General features: G+C 55.7%; 1 protein-coding gene across 1 annotated transcript in view; it reads left to right on the forward strand.

The window, feature by feature from the left end:
- Nucleotides 1-12,500, forward strand: part of LOC137341340 (alpha-2-macroglobulin-like) — a 188,382-nt gene that overhangs the window by 94,255 nt on the left and 81,627 nt on the right. Inside the window, exons 25-31 of the mRNA XM_068004464.1 lie at nt 467-548; nt 4,136-4,292; nt 5,813-5,893; nt 6,983-7,037; nt 8,206-8,288; nt 9,387-9,549; nt 10,281-10,507. Of these exons, the coding sequence (XP_067860565.1) occupies nt 467-548; nt 4,136-4,292; nt 5,813-5,893; nt 6,983-7,037; nt 8,206-8,288; nt 9,387-9,549; nt 10,281-10,507 (848 nt within the window). The remainder of the gene's footprint in view (nt 1-466; nt 549-4,135; nt 4,293-5,812; nt 5,894-6,982; nt 7,038-8,205; nt 8,289-9,386; nt 9,550-10,280; nt 10,508-12,500) is intronic.

Consider the following 12,500-nt stretch of genomic DNA (forward strand, 5'->3'; position numbering starts at 1 on the left):
GTCTCTCTCTCTCTGTCTCTCTCTCTCTGTCACTCTGTCTCTGTCTCTCTTTCTCTCTCTGTGTCTCTGTCTCTATCTGTCTCTCTCTCTGAGTCTCTCCCTCTCTGAGTCTCTCTCTCTGTCTCTCTCTCTCTGAGTCTCTCTCTCTCTCTGTCTGTCTCTGTCTCTTTCTTTGTCTCTCTCTCTCTTTGAGTCTCTATCTCCCTCTCTGTTTCTCTGTCTCTCTCTCTCTCTCTCTCTTTCTCTCTCTGAGTCTCTCTCTCTGTCTCTCTCTCTCTCTCTCTGTCTCTCTCTCTCTCTCTGTCTCTGTCTCTCTTTCTCTCCCTGCGTCTCGGTCTCGATCTCTGTCTCTCTCTCTCTCTGAGTCTCTCTCTCTCTCTTTCTTTCTCTGAGTCTCTCTCTCTGTCTTTCTCTCTCTGTACCCTGTTTAACCCACAATTAATTAGTTCTCTCCCCTCCCCCACAGGTTACCAGCGCCAACTGACGTTCAGACACAGTGATGGTTCCTTCAGTGCGTTCGGGGAGAGTGATTCCGAGGGGAACACTTGGTACCTGTTTCTCCACGCATTCCAGTCACACTCACAAACCATGGGCATCCCCAGTACATAATGAGGGCATGGCCTGGCCTCTGGGGGACTCAGCATCACACACACAGCAGGCAAGGCCCAGGCTCAATCCCAGGCCTGTACCGACCACCCCCGCCCAACACATACACACACACACACAGAGCAGACAAGGCCCAGGCTCCGTCTCCGGCCTGTACTGGGTTAGCCAATCTCCCTGGGTAGTGTCCACACTTGTCCTCAGTGATCCCGGAGCTAGGGAGCGTGTTAATTATCCTGGGTCCCTGCTCCTGAACTCTGTCCTATGAATGGGAAAGTGTGCATTGGGTAAGAGAGCTATATTATGAGAAAGAATGACCGGAGAGATAGAGTGGATAGAGAGAGAGAGAGGGAGGGAGAGAGAGATTGAGAGAGGAGAGAGGGAGACAGAGAGGAGAGAGGGAGAGACAGAGAGGGGAGAGACAGAGATAGGAGAGAGACACAGAGACCGAGAGACAGACAGAGAAAGAGGGAGACAGAGAGAGCGAGAAAGAGAGACACAGACAGACAGACAGCCAGAGAGGGAGAGAGACAAGAGGGACAGGGAGGGAGGGATAGAGGAACCAGGAGAGACAGAGGGAAAGAGAGACTGAGAAGGAGAGATGGGGGAGAGAGAGGGAGACGCAGAGAAGGAGAGAGGGAGTGAGACAAGGAGAGAGGGAGGGAGACTTTTTTTTTACTCGTTCATGGGATGTGGACGTCGCTGGTGAGGCCGGCGTTTATTGCCCATCCTTAATTGCCCTTGAGAAGGTGGTGGTGAGCCGCCTTCTTGAACCGCTGCAGTCCGTGTGGTGAAGGTTCTCCCACAGTGCTGTTAGGAAGGGAGTTCCAGGATTTTGACCCAGCGACGATGAAGGAACGGCGATATATTTCCAAGTCGGGATGGTGTGTGACTTGGAGGGGAACGTGCAGGTGGTGTTGTTCCCATGTGCCTGCTGCTCTTGTCCTTCTAGGTGGTAGAGGTCGTGGGTTTGGGAGGTGCTGTCGAAGAAGCCTTGGCGAGTTGCTGCAGTGCATCCTGTGGATGGTGCACACTGCTGCCACGGTGTGCCGGTGGTGAAGGGAGTGAATGTTCAGGGTGGTGGATGGGGTGCCGATCAAGCGGGCTGGTTTGTCCTGGATGGTGTCGAGCTTCTTGAGTGTTGTTGGAGCTGCACTCATCCAGGCAAGTGGAGAGTATTCCATCACACTCCTGACTTGTGCCTTGTAGATGGTGGAAAGGCTTTGGGGAGTCAGGAGGTGAGTCACTCGCCGCAGAATACCCAGCCTCTGACCTGCTCTCGTAGCCACAGTATTTATATGGCTGGTCCAGTTAAGTTTCTGGTCAATGGTGACCCCCCAGGATGTTGATGGTGGGGGATTCAGCGATGGTGATGCCGTTGAATGTCAAGGGGAGGTGGTTAGACTCTCTCTTGTTGGAGATGGTCATTGCCTGGCACTTGTCTGGCGCGAATGTTACTTGCCACTTATCTGCCCAAGCCTGGATGTTGTCCAGGTCTTGCTGCATGCGGGCACGGACTGCTTCATTATTTGAGGGGTTGCGAATGGAACTGAACACTGTGCAGTCATCAGCGAACATCTCCATTTCTAACCTTATGATGGAGGGAAGGTCATTGATGAAGCAGTTGAAGATGATTGGACGTAGGACACTGCCCTGAGGAACTCCTGCAGTAATGCCCTGGGGCTGAGATGATTGGCCTCCAACAACCACTACCATCTTCCTTTGTGCTCGGTATGACTCCAGCCACTGGAGAGTTTTCCCCCTGATTCCCACTGACTTCAATTTTACTAGGGCTCCTTGGTGCCACACTCGGTCAAATTCTGCCTTGATGTCAAGGGCAGTCACTCTCACCTCACCTCTGGAATTCAGCTCTTTTGTCCATGTTTGGACCAAGGCTGTAATGAGGTCTGGAGCCGAGTGGTCCTGGCGGAACCCAAACTGAGCATCGGTGAGCAGGTTATTGGTGAGTAAGTGCCACTTGATAGCACTGTCGACGACACCTTCCATCACTTTGCTGATGATTGAGAGTAGACTGATGGGGCGGTAATTGGCCGGATTGGATTTGTCCTGCTTTTTGTGGACAGGACATACCTGGGCAATTTTCCACAGGGAGAGAGGGAGAGAGGCGGGGAAGGAGAGAGCTACAGGGAAGGAGAGAAGGAGAGGGCAGAGAGAGGGAGACAGACAGAGAGAGAGAGAGAGAGACATGGGGAAAGAGAGACTGAGAAGGAGAGAGAGAGGGAGAGGGAGAGGCAGAGAAGGAGAGAGGGAGAGGCAGAGAAGGAGAGAGGGAGTGAGACAGAGAGAGAGGGAGTGAGACAGAGAGGCAGAAGGAGAGAGGGACAGGGAGGGAGAGAACCTCAGGGAAGGAGAGGAGAGAGGGAGACAGAGAGAGACAGAGACAGAGGGAGAGAGAGACTGAGAAGGAGAGACAGAGGGAGGACAGAGGGAGAAGAAGAGAAGGAGAGAGGGAGAGGCAGAGAAGGAGAGAGGGCATGAGACAGGGAAAGAGACAGGGAGAGAGGGAGTGAGACAGGCTGCGAAGGAGGGAAGCAGAGACAGAGAGGGAGACGGCGAGGAAGAGAGGGAGAAGGCGAGGAAGAGGAAGGGAGATAGAGAGAGAGAGAGGGAGAAGGAGAGGAAGAGGATGAAAGACAAAGAGACGGAGGGCACGAGATAGATAGAGAGAGAGACAGAGAGAGAGAGAGAGAGACAGAGAAAGAGAGGAAGAGAGACAAAGGGAAGAGATAGATGGAGTGAGTGAGAGACGGAGACCGAGAGAATGGGAGGGAGAAAGAGTGGGAGAGGGAGAGAGAGAGTGAAACAGAGGGGTGGGCGAGAGTGACATAGGGATAGAGAGACAAAGAGAGAAAGGGAGAGGAGGAGAGAGAAACAGAGGGGGAGATGGAGAAACAGAAAGACAGAGGGAGAGAGCGGGAGGGGAAACAGACAGAGACATAGAGAGAGACAAAGAGGGCGAGGGAGAGTGAGCAAGATACAGAGAGAGGGGAGAGAGAGAGGAAGAGAGGGGAAAGAACGAGAGAGGGGAGAGAGAGAGGAAGAGAGGGGAAAGAACGAGAGAGGGGAGAGAGAGAGGAAGAGAGGGGAAAGAACGAGAGAGGGGAGAGAGAGAGGAAGAGAGGGGAAAGAACGAGAGAGGGGAGAGAGAGAGGAAGAGAGGGGAAAGAACGAGAGAGGGGAGAGAGAGAGGAAGAGAGGGGAAAGAACGAGAGAGGGGAGAGAGAGAGGAAGAGAGGGGAAAGAACGAGAGAGGGGAGAGAGAGAGGAAGAGAGGGGAAAGAACGAGAGAGGGGGGAGAGAGAGGGAGGGAGAAAGACAGAGAGGGAGGGAGAGATGGAAGGAGGGGACGGAGAGAGATAGAGGGAGTGAGAGAGAGAGGGAGAAGTAGATAGCAGCAACACCTATGTGTTACTCCGTTGCCCCCCTCTCTCTGCCACACTCCGTCTCACAATCTCTTTCTCTCCCTCTCTCTCTAACCCTCTCACACTCTCTCTCTCTCTCTCTCTCTCAGGCTGACAGCCTTTGTGCTGAAATCCTTCCTCCAGGCTCGGACATTTATCTTCATTGATGATTCCATCCTTCGCCAGTCCACCAGATTCTTCCTCAAATACCGTCTGGAGTCGGGCTGTTTCGCCAGTGTGGGCCATTTGTTCAACAACGCAATGCAGGTAAAGGGGGTCGGGGGTCAGTACTGAGGGAGCGCTGCACTGTCGGAGGGTCAGTGGTGAGGGAGTGCTGCACTGTCGGAGGGTCAGTACTGAGGGAGTGCTGCACTGTCGGAGGGTCAGTACTGAGGGAGTGCTGCACTGTCGGAGGGTCAGTACTGAGGGAGTGCTGCACTGTCGGAGGGTCAGTACTGAGGGAGTGCTGCACTGTCGGAGGGTCAGTACTGAGGGAGTGCTGCACTGTCGGAGGGTCAGTGCTGAGGGAGTGCTGCACTGTCGGAGGGTCAGTGCTGAGGGAGTGCTGCACTGTCGGAGGGTCAGTGCTGAGGGAGTGCTGCACTGTCGGAGGGTCAGTGCTGAGGGAGTGCTGCACTGTCGGAGGGTCAGTGCTGAGGGAGTGCTGCACTGTCGGAGGGTCAGTGCTGAGGGAGTGCTGCACTGTCGGAGGGTCAGTACTGAGGGAGTGCTGCACTGTCGGAGGGTCAGTGCTGAGGGAGTGCTGCACTGTCGGAGGGTCAGTACTGAGGGAACGCTGCACTGTCGGAGGGTCAGTACTGAGGGAGTGCTGCACTGTCGGAGGGTCAGTACTGAGGGAGTGGTGCACTGTCGGAGGGTCAGTACTGAGGGAGCGCTGCACTGTCGGAGGGTCAGTACTGAGGGAGCGCTGCACTGTCGGAGGGTCAGTACTGAGGGAGCGCTGCACTGTCGGAGGGTCAGTACTGAGGGAGCGCTGCACTGTCGGAGGGTCAGTACTGAGGGAGTGCTGCACTGTCGGAGGGTCAGTACTGAGGGAGTGCTGCACTGTCGGAGGGTCAGTACTGAGGGAGCGCTGAACTGTCGGAGGGTCAGTACTGAGAGAGCGCTGAACTGTCGGAGGGTCAGTACTGAGGGAGTGCTGCACTGTCGGAGGGTCAGTACTGAGGGAGTGCTGCACTGTCGGAGGGTCAGTACTGAGGGAACGCTGCACTGTCGGAGGGTCAGTACTGAGGGAACGCTGCACTGTCGGAGGGTCAGTACTGAGGGAGTGCTGCACTGTCGGAGGGTCAGTACTGAGGGAGTGGTGCACTGTCGGAGGGTCAGTACTGAGGGAGCGCTGCACTGTCGGAGGGTCAGTACTGAGGGAGCGCTGCACTGTCGGAGGGTCAGTACTGAGGGAGCGCTGCACTGTCGGAGGGTCAGTACTGAGGGAGCGCTGCACTGTCGGAGGGTCAGTACTGAGGGAGTGCTGCACTGTCGGAGGGTCAGTACTGAGGGAGTGCTGCACTGTCGGAGGGTCAGTACTGAGGGAGCGCTGAACTGTCGGAGGGTCAGTACTGAGAGAGCGCTGAACTGTCGGAGGGTCAGTACTGAGGGAGTGCTGCACTGTCGGAGGGTCAGTACTGAGGGAGTGCTGCACTGTCGGAGGGTCAGTACTGAGGGAGTGCTGCACTGTCGGAGGGTCAGTACTGAGGGAGCGCTGAACTGTCGGATGGTCAGTAATGACAGTTCCTGTCTCTGATCTTGACTTGTTTCTATTCCCTCAGGGAGGAGTCGATGATCACATTTCCCTGTCAGTTTACGTCACCTCGACCTTACTCGAATTGACCAAAACGGACCGTTTGATGGTAAGAGACCTTTGGTCCTGGAGCGTTACGGGGGAGGGCTTGGGTGGAGGGAGTTGGGGGGAGGGGGTTGGGTGGAGGGGGTTGGGTGGAGGGGGTTGGGAGGAGGGGGTTGGGTGGAGGGGGTTGGGTGGAGGGGGTTGGGAGGAGGGGGTTGGGTGGAGGGGGTTGGGTGGAGGGGGTTGGGAGGAGGGGGTTGGGTGGAGGGGGTTGGGAGGAGGGGGTTGGGAGGAGGGGGTTGGGTGGAGGGGGTTGGGAGGAGGGGGTTGGGAGGAGGGGGTTGGGAGGAGGGGGTTGGGTGGAGGGGGTTGGGTGGAGGGGGTTGGGAGGAGGGGGTTGGGAGGAGGGGGACGGCCATCACGACGTGCTGTGACAGACTTGTGTGATGCAAATGCGGCGGAGCGGTGTGACAAACCGTCATGATGGCTTCGTGTGACAGACCGAGGTGTGACCTCCGTGAAGAGGAGAGAGGGATGAAGATTGGAAAAGGCAAAATATGAGACAGGATTAGAGAAACAAGGGGTGAAGAAGGAGATGGTCAGGGGGGGGGGGGGGGGTGGGGACAGGGAGGTCAAGGGGGACAGGGTTTTGAGTAGTGAGCGGGGGACAGGGGTCATGGGGTCAATGGGTGGTCAGTGGGACAGGGGGATGGGGGATTCACGAGTTGACAGCGGGATGGGGAGGGTCAATACTCTGATCAGGGAGACACGGGGATCAAGGGGTGTCAGGGGTGTTAATGGGGGTTCAGGGGTGCAGTGGATTCAAGGGGGGACGGGGGTTTAACGGATGATGAGGGGACAGGGTGACAGGCGTCAAGGGGTGACGAAGGGATGGGGACAGGGAGGACAGAGGGTCAAGGGGTGACGGGGGGGCCAGTGGAGAGTCGCAGGGAAAAGGGGACAAGGGGGTTAACAGGGGGGGTGAGGGGAATAATCTACAGGGGGTTCAAAGGGGGTCAGGGAGTCAACGGGTCAGGGCAACAAGGGGGGACGGGGGATAAGCGTGCAGGGGGTCAGAGGGGAAAGTTTGGGCCAACAGTGAGCGTGACCTCGGCCTTCCTGAACAAACGCAACGAGGCTTTTCTGCTTCCAGGCCGACGAGGTGTACAGAGAATGGGCGCATCAAGTTACAAGCAGGTCACAGGAAGGTGAGTAGCAACGTCCTGCCACAGCCTTGTACCTCACTCCCCGGTCTGGGCCTACACCTCACTCCAGTCCCTCACTCCCCGGTCTGGGCCTACACCTGACTCCAGTCCCTCACTCCCCGGTCTGGGCCTACACCTCACTCCAGTCCCTCACTCCCCGGTCTGGGCCTACACCTCACTCCAGTCCCTCACTCCCCGGTCTGGGCCTACACCTCACTCCAGTCCCTCACTCCCCGGTCTGGGCCGACACCTCACTCCAGTCCCTCACTCCCCAGTCTGGGCCTACACCTGACTCCAGTCCCTCACTCCCCAGTCTGGGCCTACACCTGACTCCAGTCCCTCACTCCCCAGTCTGGGCCTACACCTGACTCCAGTCCCTCACTGCCCGGTCTGGGCCTACACCTGACTCCAGTCCCTCACTCCCCAGTCTGGGCCTACACCTGACTCCAGTCCCTCACTGCCCGGTCTGGGCCCACACCTGACTCCAGTCCCTCACTCCCCAGTCTGGGCCTACACCTGACTCCAGTCCCTCACTCCCCGGTCTGGGCCCACACCTGACTCCAGTCCCTCACTGCCCGGTCTGGACCTACACCTGACTCCAGTCCCTCACTCCCCGGTCTGGGCCTACACCTCACTCCAGTCCCTCACTCCCCGGTCTGGACCTACACCTGACTCCAGTCCCTCACTCCCCGGTCTGGGCCTACACCTGACTCCAGTCCCTCACTCCCCAGTCTGGGCCTACACCTGACTCCAGTCCCTCACTGCCCGGTCTGGGCCTACACCTGACTCCAGTCCCTCACTCCCCGGTCTGGGCCCACACCTGACTCCAGTCCCTCACTGCCCGGTCTGGGCCTACACCTGACTCCAGTCCCTCACTCCCCGGTCTGGGCCCACACCTGACTCCAGTCCCTCACTGCCCGGTCTGGACCTACACCTGACTCCAGTCCCTCACTGCCCAGTCTGGGCCTACACCTGACTCCAGTCCCTCAATCCCTGGTCTGGGCCCACACCTGACTCCAGTCCCTCACTCCCCGGTCTGGACCTACACCTGACTCCAGTCCCTCAATCCCTGGTCTGGGCCCACACCTGACTCCAGTCCCTCACTGGAGGCCCAAAACTACACAGGTGTAACTCCCCAGTTTGCGCCTACTCTGCTCTTTTGTATTTTCAGAGCCTGCGTACCAGTCCGGAGAAGAAGCCAACATTGCAGTGCCGGGGTCCAAAATTTCCGCCAATGAGACAGAGACCTTTGAGGTAAGATGGCTTTGGAGAGGGGAACGCTGCCGGGAGGTGAGGGAGTGGTCGTCATTGTTATGGGCAACGTAGCCATCAGGGAAGGCGAGAAGAGCAAGGAATGATAGTTGTTCACACTGCAGGCCATCACCGGGTGGGTGGGGTTTGGGAGTGAGGGATATAGGAATGAGGAATGAGGGAGATGGGAGGTGGGAGTGAGGGATATGGGAGATGTGAGTGATTGATATGGTAATGTGGGAGCGAGGGCTATGGGAGGTGGGAGTGAGTGATATGGGAGGTGGGAGTGAGGGTTGTTGGAGGTGTGAGTGATTGATATGGTGATGTGGGAGTGAGGGATATGGTGATGTGTGGGTGTGGGATATGGGAGGTGGGAGTGAGTGATATGGGAGGTGGGAGTGTGGGATATGGTGATGTGTGGGTGTGGGATATGGGAGGTGGGAGTGTGGGATATGGGAGGTGAGTTAGTGATTTTGGAGGTGGGAGTGCGGGATATGGTGATGTGTGGGTGTGGGATATGGGAGGTGGGAGTGTGGGATACTCGGAGCTGGGGATGAGGGATCATGGTGAGGTGGGCATGAAGGATATATGTAGCTGGGGGTGAAGGATATGGGGATGTGGAAGTATGGGATATGGGGAGGTTGGAGTGAGGGATATGGGGAGCTGGGAGTGACCGCTATGGGGCGGTGGGAGTCGGATATGGAGAGGTGGGAGTGAGGGATATGGGGTGGTGTGAGTGAGTGATCTGGTGAAGTGCGAGTGAGGGATATGGTGATGTGGGAGTGTGGGATATGTGAGGCGGGAGTGTAGGATACTCGGAGCTGGGATGAGGGATTATGGTGAGGTTTGCATGAGGGATATGTGTAGCTGGGGGTGAAGGATATGGGGATGTGAAAGTATGGGATATGGGACGGTGGGATTGAGTGATATGGGGCAGTGGGAGTGAGGGATAAGGGAGGTGGGATTGAGCGATATGGGGAGGTGGGAGGGAGGGATATGGGGAGGGGGGAGGGAGGGATATGGGGAGGGGGGAGGGAGGGATATGGGAGGGGGGTGTGAGGCTGTGTCTCTGACCTTTCTTCATCTCCCTATTCTGTATAGGGGGGAGTGACAGACGGGGCCCTAGGTTGCCTGAGGAGGGCACTGGATACGGTGAACAGCACCTACACCTTGGCCCTCTTGGCCTACACCTTCACCCTGGCCGGGGACCAGGCCACGAGGGAGCAACTACTACTCAGGCTCGAGGGCCTGGCCATCAAACAAGGTGGGCCTTGTTCAACCGCACTCTCCCCATCCACCTCCTCCCCTCCTCCCCCACAAACCAGAGCCCTGCCTCCCCCTGGAGGATGAGGGGAGGGGCTGGTTATTCAACCATGGGGGGAGGGGCTGGTTATTCAACCATGGGGGGAGGGGCTGGTTATTCAACCATGGGGGGAGGGGCTGGTTATTCAACCATGGGGGGAGGGGCTGGTTATTCAACCATGGGGGGAGGGGCTGGTTATTCAACCATGGGGGAGGGGCTGTTTATTCAACCATGGCGGGAGGGGCTGGTTATTCAACCATGGGGGGAGGGGCTGGTTATTCAACCATGGGGGGAGGGGCTGTTTATTCAAACATGGGGAGAGGGGCTGGTTATTCAACCATGGGGGAGGGGCTGTTTATTCAACCATGGGGGGGGCGGGGCTGGTTATTCAACCATGGGGGCAGGGGCTGGTTATTCAACCATGTGGGGGAGAGGTCATATGTTCAACCATTGGGGGAGTGGTGGGTCCTTCCATCACAGAGGGAGGGTCTGGTTATTCAACCATGGGGAGAGGAGCTGGTTATTCTCCAAGGAGGGAAATGAGGGGCTGCTCATTCAAAAATGGACTGAGTGGGCTGGCTCTTCGACCATGGGGAGATGGGCTGGCTATTCACAGCGGAGAGTGTCAGGAGCTTGCTCTTCAACCGTGGGGTGAAGCGTAGCTAACGGTGATACCGATCTCTCTGTTGCAGGCGGGTTGACCCACTGGCAGCGGGCGGACAAGGCGGAGGACTCAGAGGAGGAGGAGCGGGGGTTCTGGTGGAGGGCCCCCTCGGCGGAGGTGGAGATGACGGCCTACGTCCTGCTGGCCCTTCTCTCCAAGCCCCAGGTCACAATCTCCGACCTGAACCAGGCCACTCCCATCGTCAGCTGGCTGGTCAAGCAGAGGAATTCCCAAGGGGGGTTTGCGTCGACGCAGGTAACTCGGGGGAGGAGGCGGAGGAGAGAGATGGAGAGAACAAGAGGGCCAATGGTCCGACCTCTCACCATCTGGGAGCTGGGGTTAAATGTCACCACAGGCAGAGGGGATTAAGGCTCCTCCCTCTGATGGAGACTGGGTGGGTCAGTGGGTCAGACACTGTCATAGAATCATAGAAAGGATACAAAACAGAAAGAGGCCATTCGGCCCGCCGAGTCCGTGCCGGCTCCCTGCAAGAGCAATCCAGCCAGTCCCACTCCCCCCGCCCTTTTCCCATGGCCCTGCAATTTATTTCCTTTCAAGTACTTATCCAGTTCCCTTTTGAAGGCCATGATTGAATCTGCCTCCACCACCCCCTCGGGCAGAGCATTCCAGATCACAACCACTCGCTGCGTAAAATGTTTTTGCTCGTATCGCTTTTGGTTCTTTTGCCAATCACCTTAAATCTATGTCCTCTGGTTCTTGACCCTTCCACCAATGGGAACAGTTTCTCTCTATCTACTCTGTCTAGACCCTTCATGATTTTAAATACCTCTATCAAATCTCCTCTCAATCTTCTCTGTTCCAAGGAGAACAACCCCAGCTTCTCCAGTCTATCCACGGAACTGAAGTCCCTCATCCCTGGAATCATTCTAGTAAATCTCTTCTGCATCCTCTCTAAATCCTTCACATCTTTCCTGAAGTGCAGTGCCCAGAACTGGACACAATACTCCAGCTGTGGCCGAACCAGTGTTTTATAAACGTTCATCATAATTTAGGAACATAGGAACAGGAGTAGGCCATTCAGCCCCTCGTGCCTGCTCCGCCATTTGATAAGATCATGGCTGATCTGTGATCTAAGTCCATATACCTGCCTTTGGCCCATATCCCTTAATACCTTTGGTTGCCAAAAAGCTATCGATCTCACATTTAAATTTAGCAATTGAGCTAGTATCAATTACACTTTGCGGAAGAGAGTTCCAAACTTCTACAACCCTTTGTGTGTAGAAGTGTTTTCTAATCTCACTCCTGAAAGGTCTGGCTCTAATTTTTAGACTGTGCCCCCTACTCCTAGAATCCCCAACCAGCAGAAATAGTTTCTCTCTATCCACCCTATCCGTTCCCCTTAATATCTTATAAACTTCGATCAGATCACCCCTTAACCTTCGAAACTCCAGAGAATACAACCCCAATTTGTGTAATCTCTCCTCGTAACTTAACCCTTGAAGTCCGGGTATCATTCTAGTAAACCTACGCTGCACTCCCTCCAAAGCCAATATGTCCTTCCGAAGGTGCGGTGCCCAGAACTGCTCACAGTACTCCAGGTGCGGTCTAACCAGGGTTTTGTGTAGCTGCAGCATAACTTCTGCCCCCTTGTACTCTAGTCCTCCAGATATAAAGGCCAGCATTCCATTAGCCTTATTGATTATTTTCTGCACCTGTTCATGACACTTCAATGATCTATGTACCTGAACCCCTAAGTCCCTTTGGACATCTACTGTTCCATACCATTGTACTCTATGCCTCTATTTATAAAGCCCAGGATCCCGTATGTTTTATTAACCATTTTCTCAACCTGCCCTGCCACCTTCAGCGATTTGTGCACATAGACCCCCAGATCTCTCCGTTCCTCTAGCCCTTTAGAGTTGTGCCCTCTAGTTTATATCGCCTCTCCTCATTCTTCCTACCAAAATGTAACACTTCGCACTTCTCTGTGTTAAATTTCATCTGCTACGTGTCCGCCCATTCCACCAGCCTGTCTATATCCTCTTGAAGTCTATCACTCTCCTTCACACTGTTTACTACACTTCCAAGTTTTGTGTCATTTGCAAATTTTGAAATTGTGCCCTGTACACCCGAGTCCAAGTCATTAATACATATCATGAAAAGCAGTGGTCCCAGCACTGACCCCTGTGGAACCCCACTGTACACCTCCCTCCAGTCCGAAAAACAACCGTTCACCACTTTCCCCACCACTGAGATTAAATTGACCGGTCTGTAGTTGCTGGGTTTA

Source organism: Heptranchias perlo, chromosome 23, assembly GCF_035084215.1.
Source record: "Heptranchias perlo isolate sHepPer1 chromosome 23, sHepPer1.hap1, whole genome shotgun sequence".
NCBI classification, from domain to species: Eukaryota; Metazoa; Chordata; class Chondrichthyes; order Hexanchiformes; family Hexanchidae; genus Heptranchias; species Heptranchias perlo.